The 18,586-nt window shown below is 44.5% G+C and overlaps 1 protein-coding gene across 1 annotated transcript in view; it reads right to left on the reverse strand.

The window, feature by feature from the left end:
* LOC126544095 (aquaporin AQPAe.a-like) overlaps positions 1-18,586 on the reverse strand; it is a 49,331-nt gene that overhangs the window by 15,446 nt on the left and 15,299 nt on the right. Inside the window, exon 2 of the mRNA XM_050191308.3 lies at positions 8,321-8,401. Coding sequence (XP_050047265.1) covers positions 8,321-8,401 — 81 coding nt within the window. The remainder of the gene's footprint in view (positions 1-8,320; positions 8,402-18,586) is intronic.

Consider the following 18,586-nt stretch of genomic DNA (forward strand, 5'->3'; position numbering starts at 1 on the left):
AGACTAAATTGCAGAAAGTTGACGGATATCGGCCTATCTCCTTATGCAATGTGGATTATAATTTTTTTGCTAAGGTATTAGCTAACCGCTTGCAAGCTGTAATAAGATATGTGGTCGGTGATCATCAAACATGTGGCATCAAGGGCCGGTTCATTCAGACGAACATTCATGTTGCGAGATCGGTGCTAGAGTATGTAGCTGAGGGGATTGGACAGGTGGCAATGGTACAGCTAGATCTGGCTAAGGCATTCGACAGGGTGAATCACTCATTCATGTTTACTGTACTAGAGCATATAAATATCGGATCCCTGCTCCTTAGAGGTGTCAGCATATGTTATGCTAATCACTCAACGAGGCTGATAGTAAATGGCTCTCTCTCCGATCCGACTAGGCTAGTATCATCAGTACGATAAGAATGCTCTTTGTCACCGCTTCTGTTCTGCTTGTATTTAGAGCCACTTTGTAGGAGCATTGTTAAAGAACAAAATTTCCAAGGGTTTAAATTACTGACTAATGAGGTTCGGGTTCTTGCGTATGCAGACGACGTGGCCTTTTTTTTGTACCGACAAAAAGAGTGTAAAGACTGCTCTTGCAATTACAGAAGAATTTTGTGCGGCTTCTGGTGCAAGCGTTAACTTTGAATAAAGTTCAGGGTTTTGGTTTGGATTATGGGCCACAATGCCATCACATTACGCAGGCATTCAATGGAAAGAACATCTTCGTTATTTAGGTGTGCCTCTCTCACAGTATAGAAATAGCAACGCTCATTGGTCGGGAGAAGTTGGCAAAATTCAACGTAAAGTAAATTCATGGCGAGGGCGGAATTTGTCAATGTTAATTCGTGCGGAAGTGTGCCACGTGTTCTTAGCTTCCCGCTTATGTATGTGCTGCAAGTAGTGCACGGCTCACGACTTCGCCTTCAGGCACTGCATCGCGTATTTGCAACATTTATTTGGAGTTCCAGTTGTGAATTGATACGGCGCGACAATCTGTTCCTCCCCCTTGAACGTGGTGGTCTCGGATTAGTCCACCTCTTCGTCAGGCAAATTGTTTCTCGCCTGTATTTCTTTCGAGACAGTGACCATCCGTCTTGCGTGAAATGTTGCAACTCCATTTAGTTCATTATGTTCCTAATATAATAGTGTCATCAAATGCCAAAGGTGTCCCACAGGCTTCTTGGGGCTTTCTCAAGGAGGTTGTTGACACATTTCTTGAAAGTTAAATTCAGCCTGGGTTAAGTGTTCACTGCGAGTCGAAAAGCAATTTCTGAGGCACTGGTCGCCTCTATTTTCCAAGAGCCTTTGTATCATGCGCCTTATTTAAGCCGACCTTATAAGGATGTACTTAAGCTCGTCCGAAAAATGTGTGTACCTCCCGGAGTAAAAACATTTTTCTTTAAATTACATTTGGAAGCACTCTCTGTTAAAACTTGGTTGAATTCGAGGGGTTGCTTTGTGACGTGGTCAACAAACTGTCGACTCTGTCCACGTGCCGAAACCATAGATCACTGTTTCATAGACTGTAGGGACGCTGTATTTTTTGGGGGACATTCTCCAAAGGACGCTTAAAAAGGACATTGACATGACTCCATATTCAATTAGGTTCCTACCGTTTAAGGTCACGGGTGGTCCTCCCTATGACATGTTCATAGTACTTGGTTTATATAGCTTATGGAGAAGTAGACTGTGTGATCGCCATGCCGAAAGCCCGCGATCTACAAAATCCTTCTTTCGCGAAAGTGCTGCTCATATAAGAAGTGTGTATGCTGCGCAGGAACCTCCGCCAGACTGGATGCACTTGTTGGATGCATGTGTGTGTTTGCCTGAGTTTTAAGTGCATAGTTGTATCTACTTTGTAACACACCTTCAGTTTTGTTTTCCATGTAATAAAGAAAAAAATGTTTGGCATGGTGCAGTGGTTAGATACTGGGCTCTGAATCCTCAGGTCGCAAGTTCGAATCCTCAGCGGGCGAACTTTACTTTTATATTTTTCTTTATTGTACTAACAAATTTACATAGCCTTAAAGAGGTGTCTGTCAATGATTGATTAAATATTGATGAAGAATTCCAGAACGTCCGACTACAGGACGTCAAACTACAGACAACAGAATGTCAAACCAAAATTTTCTTTTGTGTTTTTCAACTGGGTATCGTTATGCGGGCCGAGAATTTTTCTTTGTTTTGTGGCTGTGCGGCTTGCCATGCGGCTAATTGACTTGCATGCGCATCACTGCCCGGTTTTCTGATATTGTAGACAGAAATTCTCAGCCGGTGATGCTGTAGAAAATACAGATTACTCTTCAGATGCGTCATTACCATGTGAATGAAAACTCACAGTTTTTCCTCACTAACGCCTTTCTGCGGTGCTATGAAAGGTTGAGGATTTCATGCTTTTGCTGGCTTCATTAAGACATCGTCACAAGTCTGCGCTGCAACTGTATGTTGCAGCACTCGACCAAACCGGCATGTGCCGCCGAGCAGATTGGTCTTTTGGACATCATATTACAAGCAACACGCGTCGAAACGCAATGAACTTGTTTGAACTATTCACCGAGGACGAAATACAAATGCCATATCCATACATGCGGAAAGTCTGCATTTGGTATGCAGCTGTTGGAAGTGCATTACGACAACCGCACAATGGCGATAAAAAGTGCAGCGCAGCGGAATTAGAGGCATATTCTAAATCTAAATTGTTTTCTTTGGTTTAAAAAAGTGTTAGCGCCACCGTACGGATTTTACAAAAGCGAGAGCAGTTAATAGTCGCACACGTGAGGCTGATTGTTCGAATGTCTTACAGTGTGCTGCAGCGGCTCGAGCGAAAATAAACCGTCGTTCGTATAGCGAAGTCGCGCATTTGTTTTTCCTACTGTCGTTATCGCAAAGCACAAATTATTTAATGCGATTGCGTCAAACTGAATTAAAACGCTTACGTCGCCAGTGAAATAATTGTAAATACACTGAATGGAATTGCCTGTTTATTACATATGTAGGACAAGAACAGATTAGATATACTAACATTGCTAGTGCAATAAACACGTTTCTGTAGAAACACTCAGTTGCTGCAGCAGCAAGTGGGTGGATATAGCTAAGTTAACACTCAAGTCCTCATACCCCTTCGTTATGCCGTTTTATCGATGAAACCATCTGATTTTCAAATTGAAAGTTATGCTATACCCTCTCCTCTCTGTTTGACCGCGTGAGGTAGGAGTGGGATGCACTCTCGTGTGACCGTATTAGGCCAGGAAGCCGCTCGCTTCGGCTCGTTGTGTGCGTGCAACGAAAACTAAACAAAAGAGAATAATTAAAAGGGGAAAAGAGACAGGAGGCAATAATTTTTTGCAGCGCGTTTTTCTATGAATTACCTTGCTACCGCACTCTCAGTTCGCCGCAGCAGCCGCTCAGGAAAAAAGCATTTTGCAGGGCTATCAGAACGACTGCGTGTCACATATAGTATGTATTTCAAGAATACCTGGACAGCAATGGGGGCCTCAAGAATTGTTTTGTGGTTTAGATGCACCTTCAAACCCGGAACCAAGACCGATTTCCCCATTGTAAAACGCAGAAATGCGTTAACGAGACTGGACCGATTTGAATGAAATTAGTTGCATTTCAGAGAGAAAGTTCCAACTCCAGGACGCGGAATTACTTCGTATATTTGTTTCACGAAAATTGCTGAAAATTGGTAACGCGGAGTAAAGGAGCCCAAAGTTCGCAAATCCTCAACTCTGCACCAAAAAGAGATATCGCAGTTCAGTAAATTGCACCTCTTGGATCATCCCAAGCGGAAATCTTGAAAAGTTAAGAACTACAGCTTACACGAAATTGTTACACAGTCTACGATGCTTTTGCAAGTCTTACTCTCCAATTAGTGGTACACTTCAGAACGCTGTATACTACGTCACTTCGAACGCTTTATATGTATTATTAGGATTTCTTTTAATTGTTACATCATTTTTATGGCTAAGTTACAGAGTTATAAGCTTTACACATGGGCAAACACGGGGAAGGCGGGAGATGGAAATTTAAGACGATGAGCAAAACGAGAACAAAATAAAAGCGGGAGCTAACGTTTCGATGAGTGGACTTGTCTTTTTCAAGACAAATCCAGCTGTCGAAACGGTGGCTCCCGCTTTTACCTTGTTCTCGCTTTGCTCATAGCTTTATACTTGACGTTTCTGAAATATCGAAAAAAACATTTCAATGACGAAGTTTATTCTTCATACACAATTCATTCGCAACAGCAAAAGAGTCTCCCCGCCAAGCATCGAGAAGAAAGCCAAATGCCACAAATTTGATAATTTCCTGCATGGGTAGGCCGCGCGCCTTTAGGCGTCGTGTAACTTCCTCCCCACCCAGTCATGACTACTTACAGAAATAAGCGAGTGTACAACTCCGCTTTCATTGATATGATTTCAGCTGGTCATTTACGTTGAGAAAAAGGACATCGTTCCCGTCAAGTGTTATAAGAGTACGTCCTGAGTAGGCTGCTGCAGGAGCAGACTATGTCCATAGAAACGTGCTTATGGCACAAGCGGAGTTGATATGTTCAGTCTATTATTGTCATATATATTGTAACATACAGGAAATGCGATGGGCATAGTCGCAAAGAGTTTAACTGGCGAAGTAAGTTCTTTAGTTAAATTGCATAAAATCGCTGAAGGTAATCTTTATTTTGTGAAAAGGACAGCAGAAAAAATACAGATTTTGTGCACTTTGGGAATCTATGGAAGGCACGCTTTAGAACTGAGGTTGAACAGCGCGAATAAAACAAGGACCTTGATTGTCCTTGTTTTCTTCGAGCTGTTCAACCTCAGTTCTAAATATGAACCAACTAGCCCTCATTAAGATCTTACTGATACAAATTAGAGCAAGGCGGATTAAAGTGGATTAAGGTGGATTAAGGTTGGTACAAATTAAAGCAAGGTGGACTAAAGTGGATTAAGGTGAATTAAGGTTTGTACAAATTAGATCAAGGGGGATTAAAGTGGATTAAGGGTGGTACAAACCAGCGCAAAGAAAAAACAAGGACAAACAAGGTCCTTATTTTATTCGCGCTGTTCAACCTCAGTTCTAATTTGTATCAACCTTAATGCACCTTGCTCTAATTTGTACCAACCTTAATTCACCTTAATCCACTTTAATCAGCCTTGCCCTAATTTGTACCAACGTTAATCCACCTTACTCTAGTTTGTACCTACTTTAATCCCCTTTAATCCACCTTGCTCTAATTTGTACCAACATAATCCAGATTAATCCACTTTATTCCGCATTGCTTCAATTTGTATCAACCTTTAATCCACTTGAATTCACATCGATTCACTTTAATTCACTCCACCTCAAGTCACCTACTCTAACTTGTTCTAACTTTAATTCTGTATTACTATTTACGTTATACAAGATGCTGATGACGTCACTGATGATGATTATATTTGTTACCACTCATTGCGGACAACGCCGGCTTTTCAGTCTCATTGGTTATATAAAATTATTTCGCATTAATACAACTTCCGCTTGCTCGGCAAAATCCATCATGGTGGCTGAGTGACACGTTTGTAACTGAAGTCTTTCAGTGCGCCTCTCGTCGTAAAGCGCCAGTTCGCCTTGCTGGCTTATGAAAGCGTGCCTTCCATCGATTCCCAAAGTGCACAAAATCTGCATTTTTTTGCTGTCCTTTTCGCAAAATGAAAATTAGCTTCAGCGATATTATGCAATTTAACTAAAGAACTTACTTCGCCAGTGAAACTCTTTGCGACTATGCCCATTGAATTTCCTGTTTCTTAAAATATATATGACAATAGCAGACTGAATATATCAACTCCACTTGTGCCATAAGCACGTTTCTATGGAGATAGTCTGCTCCTGCAGCATCTTAGTTCGGACGTACGCTTATAATACTTGGCCAGAAACAATGTCCTTTTCGCAACGTAAATGACCAGCTGAAATCATCTTATTTTCATATCAATGAAAGCGGTGTTGTACACTCACTTATTTCTATATGTAATCATAACTGGGTGAGGAGGAAGTTCCACGATGTCTAAAGGTGCGCGGCCTATCCATGCAGGAGATTATCAAATTTGTGGCAAATGGGTTTCTTCTCAATGCTTGGCGGGGAGACTCATTTGCTGTTGCGAATGAATTGTGTATCAAGAGTAAACTTCGTAGAAATAAAATTTGCTTTGAGAGGAACCTGCTGGAGAAGCACCAACGTTATAGGAGCAGTGGGGTGGCGTAAGAGATTTGCAATTTGCCATCGGAGCATATAAAAACCTCCTTCGACGCAGCCAATTAAATTTTAAAACTTATTTCGGCACGCAATTCATGTAAACATTTCTAGTTAAGCTGTGCATTGTAATGGAGCCCTCCAGATTTATAATCAGCTTTTCTTTTCAACATTCAGAGATGTTCGTTTGAGAGCGTTTACAGTCGTGCATTCAAAGCCACCGGAGCTGCTGCCTTGCGCGGTGGAAGCAGACGCGCGCCGTCCGCTCTCGGAGGCCATGCACGAGGGTTGAAAGAAATTGCCACAGGGACAGGAAACGCTTGTTTTGCGGGAAAACGCTGAGGGACGCGGAGCGCGCCGGGAGCCGCGGGCCTCTCATTTCCTTTTTCTTTCTTTCTTTTCTTTCCTTTCTTTTTAAAGGTGAAATCCTTTCTAGGCTCATGGTGAAGTATGTTTCAGCAGACTTCACCGCCGGAGTGTCCGCCGAAGCGTCATCACGCCATATGAAGACAGATTAAAGGATGAAAAATGATTGATAGTGACAGTTAGTGAATGATAACGTTATAATAGAGATTGGTGGAGGTGAATAATGACTAGTAATGACTAATAATGACTACCCATGACTTGGAATGACTACTAATGACCCCGAAATGACCAATATGTCTAACGACGGACGGCTTGTATTGACCACAATTGATTACAAATGACTAAAAATGCTTACTAGTGAGCAGTAATGACTAATAATGACTGAAATTACTTGTAATGACTTGTAATGGCTTGTAATGACTATTAATGACTCCGATATGACCAATATGTCTAACGACGGCTTGTAATGACCACAGTTGATTAGAAATGACTAGAAATGTCTAGTAATTAGTACTAATGACTAAAATGACTACTAATGACTACGAAATGAGCAATATGTCTAACGACGGCTTGTAATGACCAAAATTGATTACAAATGACTAAACATCCTTTGTCGTGAGCCGTAATGATTATTAATGACTGAAATGACTTGTAATGACTAGTAATGACTATGAAATGATCAATCTGTCCAACGACAACTTGTAACGACTACAATAGATTAGAAATGACTTAATAAGCTTAGTAATGACTAGTAATTACTAATAATGACTGAAATGACTTGTAATGAATACTAATGACTACGAAATGACCAATATGTCTAACCACGATTTGTAACGAGTACAAGTGATTAGAAATGAGTAAAATGCTTAGTAATGATCAGTAATGACTAATAATGACTGAAATAACTTGTAATGACTAGTAATGACTATGAAAATACCAATATGTCTAACGACAACTTGTAAAGACTACGATTCATTAGAAATGACTAAAATGCTTAGTAAGGAACAGTAATGATTAATAATGACTGAAATGACTTGTAATGAATACTAATGGCTACGATATGACCAATATGTCTAACCACGATTTGTAACGAGTTCAAGTGATTAGAAATGACTAAAGATGCTTAGTAGTGAGCATTAATGACTAAAAGAGAGAAGAGAAAGAGGCGATTGATAAAAGGAGAAAGAGTAGGCTTTCGCCGTTCACCTCTTTGTCTCGGAAAACTCTGCTTTGGTGGAGTCTGGGTTGCGATTGAGCAAGGTCACACATGTTTCTTTTACAACTCATTCAGTAGAGCTTCAATACCATACTTGCCATGATTGTGAACTCAGCTCCAACCTTTATTTTTTGATTTGGTGATGAAGGGGGAGGAAGGGGGGATGCCGAAGGTAAAGTTCATTATGTTGTGGGCATGGAAATGATACGTATATAAACGCAATTAGCTGCTTGCACTGACGACATCACGGCCTCTATGTTTGTTCAGCCAACTTACTTTCTCAATGCTGCTCGTTCCTCTGGTCTACATCACCGCTCACACTGTCGAAGTGTTGCGTGGTACTTTGACACGGCGACCATGCTGGCACAGTTCGGTGCACTTTCTCAAACAATTAATGTTCATGCTGGCCACACACGCACGTATACGTGCGTGCCCAGTCTGAACATTAGCTGTTAGAGAGAGTGCACCGAACGGTGCAAGTCACCAAAAGAAGCATGTCAATGCCATTCTGCTTACCCAGTGGTCGTCAAACATTCCAGACATCACCGCCGGACCGAAAGAGCGTGCCACGTTCATGCCTGCTCCCGTGTACCGGACCTGTAATGGCAAAATAAACAACACGCCAGAGCGCCAGATTAGGCAATGTATTTTCTTCGGATAAATAGGATATCTGTTATAGCTAAGCACCTTTAAAACGTAGTCTACCGATCCTATGTTCAATTCGAGTCTATAGCATTTGTTCAATTCGAGTGCATATAGCATTTGACAGTACTGGAAACTCTAGCATGTTGAGTGAGCGGAAGTTTACACACCCCAGCCTAATATTACCGCTTTCTTTCTTTCTTTCTTTCTTTCTTTCTTTCTTTCTTTCTTTCTTTCTTTCTTTCTTTCTTTCGTCTTTTTCCTGCACGTCTCACACAGTAAGCGGAAAAGACAGTAGTCGTGAGATGGCTCAGATTCACGGACACGCGACCAGAGCGAGAAAGAATATAATAAAAATAAAGGAAAAAAAAGGAAGCAGAGAACGAGATCAAAGCTGCAGAAAATTTTTAATTTCCGTCCTACCTTTCTGAATGTTTTAATGTGTTTCACTAGGCATAGCTGACGATTGATTTATTTTCCAAAATTCATGAATGAGTAAAAAACTCACATGTACAGCTTAGGGACAGCTAGTAGCGCATTACAATACACGAAGTACAAGACGCTTATACAAAGTACGAAATGCTAAAAGGCAGCTTGGAAACTTCATCATGCACGGCGTTATATTCCAGTGGACACAAAGTCCAATATTGTCACGTTACAGGGAACGTCGTTGCCGATGCGGTGGTACGCGCTGCACGCCGAAATTATGTGCGTCATTGCTGCGGGTGACGAGAGTGATTTCTGTTGCCGGATCCACAGACAAACTTGCTTTGCCGACTGCGCGGAACGCTGCAGGTTATATTAAGTATACGAGCTAAACATAGCGCTTCACTAAACCGCTTAGCATCAGCCGCTCCGTTGAAACAACAATTATACAGACTTCGACTCCGCACAGCATATACTAAGTATATTGTTGCAGTACAGTATCGGTAAGCAATTAACACAACCCGAGTAGACGCCGTCAAAACGTGTGACGTCACAGGGAGCCAGCGCGGAAACGTCATGGCGACACTGCCGCTCGTATTTGGTATTTGCGTCTTTTCTGGCTCACCAAGCCTGCGCTCGCGACAGCGCTCACATATATTGTTGGTATTCGGGAAGCGTAATTCACGAATTGAGCTTAACTTAATATCCATATTTAGTGTCCCGACAAATGTGTATTTCATCTGTCACTGAAGCAGCGATAATAGAATATGCGAGAAGAATCTGGTCGAGCTATAGATAACAAGGGACGCTTACGACTGCGAGCAATTTACGTGCAAAAGCAAACATATTTTTGTGGTCCTTAACCGCTGAAGGACGACGGTTATACCTCAGCGTCAGCATCCATTTCGTGCGCGCCACGAGTCCGGTAGCAATAACAAAAATGCGCAGGAGCCGAATCACTGAGCGCGGTTAATACAAATATAAAACAATTACGGTTGTGATCCGTGCCGTCAAGGCTGTATGGATGGAACAAAACGAGTAAGTGTGTTAGGAAATGCTGTGTATCTCAAGTTCCTGAAACCGCCCACGTATTACGTGCTGCCTACAAGTAAAAGATTCTCTGCTTGGTCTAGGGTTTTGCCAGAAAAAGGAAAAGGAACAATGAAAAAATAACAACCGAAAGAACTGAGAAATAGCTATTTATTAGCGACACTGATTATTCTCCTCCATAAACCCAATGAACAAGGCAATCACGGGAGAACAAAAGAATTCTAAGGTAAACGCACGGCGGACACGCTATGCAGGCGGATATTTCTTACCGGGCGGCATTCAACGCTGCAAATGGAGGGACGCTTAATTCATCACGACGTGGACGGCGATACGCGTAGCCCTTCAGGCCAATGCCGGCCGTATACTATCCGCAGCTAATACGTGCCAGTACCGGTACTGCAAAAGCCCGAACCGGGCTTGCTTCCTGCCACAATGTGAGCCAAGCGAGCGGCGAGGGCACAAACGGACGCCACAGGCACGGGAACGGTGCATTTCGCCGTGTCAGCTCGGCCAAGGTTACTGCGAGGGGAGAGCACGGACGGAAGGTCGAGGTCTTGGCCGGCCACGGACTCTTCAAGCCTCTCATTCTTCAAAGCTGCACACCCTGTACTTTGATCTTTCAACTACGAGTTATGATGATATACGGAGTATGCGCCGATGAGGTTATGAAGGAGCGATTCGAGACCTCCCATCGACGACACAATAAATTCTCTTTCTTTTTATACAGCGAAGCTGTTAGCCTCTAGTTGGTCGAAATCATTCGGTCTGTGCTCACGCCCCCCCCCCCCCCCTCCCCAAATACCTCGAATGGCAGCTGGGAGAGAGGTTTATGTATGAATTTCCACGTAACAAAATTACGTTTTCTCGTATACTCGAATTACAGTCCGATCCTATCACGTCTGCAGGCCGTGGGTAAGTCGTAGTTTACGAATTTTCTGACGCATTTTACTTTGAGAAATTGAATTAGTTCAATAACGCACTTGCGCTAGGCGGAGGGCCTACAAGAATCGGGATGTGGGCTGCATTTACGCGCACTCCGTTACATGCGTGACGAACGTGTTCGCCCAGTTATCTGTCTTTGAATGCGTGAGCGCTCTGCCCGTTGCATCTGTCGCACAGCGTGTGCTGCGACCGTAATTGCGCCTGTCCTGTCTTCTTCCTTGTGATCGTCTAGAAAGCGCAACCAATCTTTCCAAATACTGTCTATAAGCATTACCGCAGCCGCGGCCCCTCAGACAGACCTCAAACGAAAAGGGCTTTCTTTCAGTTTCCGCGTAACAGTATTTTCTCGTATATCCGAAGCTATCATGTCTCCAGCTTTTGTGTAAGTGTTGCTTTACGCCAATTTTCTGACGCAATTCAATTTTAAACATTCATTTAGTTCAATAAGGCACTTGCACTTAGCGAAGGGCCTTGAAGAATGAGGATGTATGCTGCACTTCCGCACGGGTTCCTGCGCGCGTGATGTACGTCGCTTGTGGTGGTGGCACTTGTGTAACGTCGGCTGTGCTTGTCTAACGTCGGCAAGAGCTTCGCTGTACTACATCCACATTCACAGGGTGAAATGGAGGCGGAATTTTCTTTCGTCTCCGCTTTTTTCGGGTCGGCCCAAGTAAACTCGCGCCAGTTGTTTAAAAAGAAAAAAAAAACGTAGCTGGCACCACTTGACGGCCGCGCAGCAAACGACATATTTACTTTTAAGGATTTTGCGCGCTCTGTTAGCGTATGAATGTTAATTACCGGATGATGTCAACACGTCAGATTTCTTCATCGAAGTGCCAATGTCATTTCAACAATTAACTTGCCAACGCTCGCATTATTAGATCTGCACCGAGTATTCATTACGGGAAAGCCAAGACGAAGGGTGTTCGTATCTGCACGCGCCCACTTGCGTGACGACGCGGCGCACTTGGTTGACGCTTCGCTCTGGCCTCGTAAACTGTACACATGTCGCCCACAGCTAGGCGCACTTGGCGAGCGACCACGCGGCTTGATGCCAGCGAAGAATCGTTCGGAGTCCCGTGCTGTCCCAAATCGATTCAGCCTTCTGTATCGGATGCTATTCCGCAGCAGCCCTGAAGGCATAGCGAATGACGCAACAGCAGCGATCTTGTTGCGTAAACACACAACTTCTGCGTGAGCCTTCTTTTAAAGGCCACGCGACTCGCTGTGCCCGAGGCACCCGATTTCTTAGATGCGCTGGCCATGTACACTTACGCATGCTGAGACGAGGATTCGGCGTGCATGTAATGCAGCCTAGCAGAGAGAGAGAGAGAGAGAGATCTAACAACGGGAGCAAACTATGGAAAACGATGCGTCAATATCTTAGCGACCTCTGTATGCCGCGCACGTCCGACTCGCGTGAAAGCGCTATCTTGTATTGACGTGCCGTCAACACGGAAAGAGGTATAGACAAACACATTATAGTGTTCACACCTTGCGTGGCCATTTGCTCTGGGCGAAAAATTGTTAGTGTTGCATAATATGGGCAGCGCGAGATTGCAAAGCATACTATCGACAAGAGGCCTTGTTCTGCATGGTTGCTCTTGTTCGGAGTGAGGTCATTTAAATATAACGTCCTCGCTCAAATTTTAACGATAACGTGACGTGTCACAATGAATGGCGCGTAAAGAACACGATCCCGGTCTAAAGCGTGCTGTTGGCGCAGGCCTTTGTCGAATCCATGTTTTAAGAGAATGTGCACGGAATACCGGGTGTCCCACGTAACTTGAACCAAACTTAATAAATATGCAACAGCCACGTAGCTGGGACGAACCAGGGTAATGTTGTTTGCCGTCGCTTGGAGATACTCAAATTATTTCTTGCATTCCGCCTAATAAGATAATTAGTCTTGATTAATCAGCTTCTTAATTATTATAACTATATTAAAAGTGTCAATGAATAATTGTAGAGCAACATGAAAAACTCACGATACAGCTTTCTGTTGTTCAATACGTGCTACATAAAAGAAATCACCGCTCAAGCACTCCGTACAGGTGGTCAACCAGCGAAGCTGAAACGTGCTGCCCCGATGTTTGTCACTGGGTTAATCCCGAAGGTTCATTAAACGACGGCTTGATAGGCTTCCGGTTCCTCGGTATGCTGTTGCTGCTTGCGCTCGGCTGCACGAGCCTGTTCTTGTGCTCGGGCTGCAACATCGGCACGGCGTAGATGAGCTTGTTCCCGGTTCTGCTCGCGGTGTTGCTGATCGAAAGCTGCCTGCTCCTCAGGAGTACTTGTGTCGCGTGGCCTACCCATTTCGGAGCAGGAGAGAAGCTGCTGTGCGCAAGCTCGGCTGCGACGGAAAGCAACGACGTCACTACAGGCGCAGCCAATCGCGCGCCTTTCTATCTTTTTTTCTCGCGCATGGGCATAGGGTCGTGCCGGAGGAGTTCTCGGCGTACAGGCGACAGACGGACGGACGAATCGGATAGCCATATGCAGCTTCGCAGTATAATGTTTTTCCGAGCGTGAAAGAAGCCCGCGAATACACGCAAAATTGGCGCGCGACTGGTCGCTCGAGGCACTTTGCACGTATTCGCGGGCTTCTTTCACGCTCTGAAGAACATTTTTATGTAGCACGTATTCAGCAACAGAAAGCTGCATCGGGAATTTTTCATGTTGCTCTAGAATTTTCTCATTGACACTTTTCATCTAATTATAATATCCGAGAAGTTCATTAATTATTTAAAACTAATTATCTAATAAGGAGGAATGCAAAACATAATCTGAGTATCTATAAGCGACGGCAAACAACATTACCTTGGTTCGGTTCAGCTATGTGGCATTTGCATATATTTAAGATTTGGCTCAAGTTACGTGGGACACCGCTTATATAATTGTGCACAGAAAATAAGATAACCATGAAACTAGAGCCTAATACGTTAGTTCCTGTTGTAAAATAGTCTGTATAAGATACTTGTAATCTTCGGCAAGGCCAGTAATTGCGTAAATCCGTAAAAGATGGAGGGGATGGCTTGAACGATCAGAAGAATTAAGTTGAATACTTGGAAAGAGGTATGACGTACCAGGGAACGTGAGGTAGGTGCTTTCGTATAGAAGGAGTCAAGAGGGCAATTCTAGTACAAAAGTGTGTCGTTAAGTAAAAAAAAAGTAAGTGCAGTTTATGGCGCCGCTCCTCGGCATCCCGTGGTCCCGTTGGCCGATAAATCGGAACGACGTCAAGAGTTCTCATTTACGAAGCGACACCTTTATCATCGGCTAAGATACAGTCTGCAAAGTCTAATACAGTCTGTAGTCTCTCCACAATCTGCCGCTGAACGTCTACAGGTAACGCCATGAATTCACCTTCGCGGACATCCCGAGTACATGCAAACAGCTAGTTAAATGAAACTAATGAAACCAGCAGAACTGGAATGGCATATTTTATTTTTCTTGTGCCGTTGCGGCTTTGGAGCGACTGAGCATGCCAGAGAAGTGTTACGAAGGCCAGCGTCGGCACCAACAAGCCGTAAATGTGAATGTTGTAAATTTCTTGTGAGTGCATGCCATATAGTGTCGAGCTCATCATGGTTCTGTTTCTTTAGTTCATTCTTTTTGACGGCAGTTTAATCGCCACTGCCTGCACGATAAAGTGCCGTTCTTTTATTTCATTCTTTTTTTTATCTCAGACCTTACTGCCACAGCAACACTGATAATTTACTCAATACCAAAGTAAAAATAAAATTGTCTCACGAAGTAAGATTCACTTTTTGTTGTAGCACACGCGGCTAGGTAAAAGCTTTGACACACTTGTCTTTTCTTTAAATCTCCCTTAATGATTTACGTTTAATGTCGACATTGTCGCAAGTTCCATTACAATTAAATGCTGCGTGAGACCAAGGCAAAAAAAGCTTGTGATTTAAGAGCCACGCGGAGTATTTTTATCAACTGTCTTCCCTTTTCAAAGGTATCAAACTATGAAGCCGTTGGCAGTGTCATCGAATCACTTGGTGATAACGACAATCAAGAATAGACGAGCCTGGCAGTTAAAAGGCGGGCCTGCTCGGGAGCACCATTTCCAATGTAGCACAGTACTGATAACGCACTCGAGAGGCTCGACAGATAGACCGATAGCAACTGCCCTGAAAGTGACACCAGGCTCGCCATATTGAAACAGACAGGCTATGGAAAGAACACAAAAGAGAAGGAAATCGGAGAAGGAACGAGAATAAAAAGCCAGAACCGACTATCAGAAAGGCCCATCTCCGCAATTGGCTATACTGAACTGAAGAGTTCTTGCGCTGCAGTCATGCCTAATAGCAACGATACCATTAAGTCAGAAGGTACAACTCGAAGTGGACGATATTCAGTACCAGCAGTGATCGAGGGTCCCTGAATTAAGGCTGCGCGCCGCCCTAGGCAGACAAAGTGAACGGCTCACAACGGTTGCCGCTCGAAGGGAAAGCCACGAGGCAATTAAGGTAGAGGCCTGGCCGAGTTGGTCGTGGTTCCAAAGGGTGGTGTCTGTGTAGCGCACGAACGTAGTCTCTGTCCTTCCTTTCGTCCGCTATGCAAACCCAGTCGTTATGGTGGCTGTGGAGTTAGGCTGCTAAGCACGAGGTCGCGGGATCAAACCCCGGCCACGGCGGCCGCATTTCGATGGGGGCGAAAAGTGCCCGTGTACTTAGATTTAGGTGCGCGTTAAAGAACCTCAGGTGGTCGAAATTACCGGAGTCCCCCACTATATGGCGTGCCTCATAATCAGAAAGTGGTTTTGGCACGTAAAGGGTAGCCAACCGGATCTTTTTCTCTGGTTAACCTCCCTGCCTGCACCCTTTCCTCTCTCTCTCTCTCTCTCTCTCTGGCACGTAAAACCCCATAATTTAATTTTTCTAACCGCCGTTAAGAACCACGAGGCAAGTCCTTGTCCGTGACGTCGTCCTGTCACGTCGAAACGTCTAATACGCAAATCGAGCACACTACGCACGTAAAGTCGGACCGCCGCCCTATACTATACGGGGTGGTCATTTTTAAGTTCACCGGAATTTTTAAAAAATCGCATGTTCCAGATAACATAATTCCAGTCCTAGAGCTTGATTATTCAGAGAGGCGGACATTGCTTGCAGGAGAAATCGAATGAAATATTCAAATAATTAAGAAAAACAAATTGACTTCTAAATTAATTACGGCACATATTGCAATGCACGAATATGAGCCGGTGAGTTTACAAGGCGTTTCCACTTGGAATGAATTTCCAGAATAACACCAGTTTGAAGATATACGCTATCAAACTCGCCGTAAGAGTGCACTGTTGAATTCTGGGGTATTCACACACCAAAAGCACGATTTGATTATGAGGCACGCCGTAGCGGGAGACTCCGGGTTAATTTTGGCCGCCTGGGTTTCTTTAAAGTGCACCCGATCCCCGGGACACGGGCGTTTTTGCATTTCGCCCCCATCGAAATGCGGCCACCGCGGCCGGGATTTGATCCCGCGACCTCGTGCTTAGCAGCGCAGCATCATAGGCGCTAAGCCACCGCGATGGGCCTAGTATTGTTCCACTTAGTTTTTTAACAAAACGCTCTTTTATGCATTGAAGCACAAAAGTAACTGGAACGTCCACGTATTGTTATGATTAGGGGTTCAATCCCATCGCTCGTGATCCGTTGTCAAGATTGGAGTCGGGCATGAATTAGAAGGTAGCTGGCCCATGCCGTCGTCCAACTTATCCACGCTGAGGACGTTGATGAAGGGAAGGACTGCTTCTCATCGAGAACGAGGAATAAGGGTTTATTTACAGTATTTATATCAGTCTAACATGACTGTTTGAGAAAGTACATCAGTCTAACATGACTGCTTGAGAGAGAGTGACCTGAGCAGCCACACAACAGCGGTTTTTAAACACTCGGTCCTCTTCCGATACAAGGTGACGCGAACGTTCGTTCAGTCATTTTAAACAGGCCGCCTCTCTCCGGGACGGGTTACACACACACACGCACACACGCATACACACAGGTGCGATGGTCCGGAGCCGACTTCAGAGGGGCTTCATAGAACTCGGATCCGTTCCGAGTAGCGCGTTGTCTTGCGTCTTGGTCAGTGCGTGGGAAGGAGCCTGCGTCGGCGTTCCCGCGTCAACTTCCCCACCCGTAGCAGATCAGGTCGGCGTTGTGCTGTTGCGCACAAAGCCTGCTTCGTCGAACTCCTTCAGTCACAACGGCGATGAGGCTAGAGCGTAACGGTGACGGTTTCAGCACAGAGCCTGCTTCGTCGAACGCATCCTAGCTGAAGCGACGGAGAGTGGAGGATGGCGCGTATTGTTCATGACACAAAGTCGACTTAGTCACGCCGTGGCTAGAGGTTGGCGGCGGAATTCCAAGATGAGGTTGCCACCACTGGCGTAAGTGGCTGGCAAACTTGCACTGCAGCTGGCCGTTTTTAACAGTATTTCGTCCCACACTGAGAAATATCTCGAAACTGCTCTCATCCTGGATATTCATTTCAACTGGGTACGTCTTGCAAGCTCGCCGGCTACAATTCGTAAATTGCAATATGTGCCGTAAAGAAACTTATGAAGAAATTAATTAGCGATTTTTGGTTAATTAGTTGAATATGTGTTGCGAATTTTTGTGCTATAGCAATGTGCGCCTCTTCGAATAACCCAGCTCAAGGAGAAGAATTATGCTGTCTATCACAGGCGATTTTTAAAAATTCCGGGAAACTTGGGCATTATCGCCCCGTATAATAGTGTACGAGGCGGGGCACACGGGAGGCACGTCCTCCCGAGCACGACCGCTCTGGAGCGAGTCGCCTGCACCCAACATAGCGAAGGCTGAGCTCGTACTCCATCGTTTCTTGCTGCTCGTCCCGCGCGGTTACCATGAAGCAGTCCGCTTTTACGGGTGGTGCCACGGACACGTGGGGCACGACTTATGAGACGCGGCAATGCGCATGCGCTTCAATTGCGTGGCAATTTCTTCTACAATTGCTCCGTATACTCATTTCTCTCCTTATAATTTGATGCATGTCTGCTTATAAATGAACACTTGTTCGCATTCGATCCTTAGTGCACATATTACTGAGTACAAATTAATGCACCAAACCGATAATTAGGGAGGGTAAAGTCGTATCACCGCGTTTCTGCGTGCACCAATAGGTGCGTGATTCAGTTCAATCGCAATGCATATGAGTTAGTGGCAGAACTTTTGCTTCTACATTCTGAATCTGACAGACTATAATCATTCCTCATGCTCAGTGGTCACCTGACTTAATGTTTCTGTTTATTATTATTTTTTTGCCAGCGCTCAACGAAACGACCATACGGGCATCACTCTTCCTCTCAGTATACTTCGTGCGCAACGTACACAACGCTTCAAGCATCGTGCTCGCAAAATGAACAAGGAAAGCGCTAAATCTCCTCCCCGTCCGAAGAAGCCTACACTTTCATTCCACAAATGGAGTTGCGTTAATGTCCACCTGTCTGGAGTAATTGTGATGGGTTGCGGTGAGCACGCCTGTATATGACAGAGCTGGCCTGCTCGGAGTCAGATTGTGCAAGCGTCAGCATCCCAGAGCAGATTCACGTTAACCACTGCTTCCTTCTGTTTCCCTCTAGAAGTTTCCCAGAGCGCCTTCTTCTCTTGGCACTGGTCCCATCAGCAACGACACGGCGACACGTAATGTGGACAAAAAAAAAAGAAAAAGAAAAAGAAGAAAGAAAAG

The sequence above is a fragment of the Dermacentor andersoni genome, chromosome 1 (genome assembly GCF_023375885.2).
Source record: "Dermacentor andersoni chromosome 1, qqDerAnde1_hic_scaffold, whole genome shotgun sequence".
Classification (NCBI taxonomy): domain Eukaryota; kingdom Metazoa; phylum Arthropoda; class Arachnida; order Ixodida; family Ixodidae; genus Dermacentor; species Dermacentor andersoni.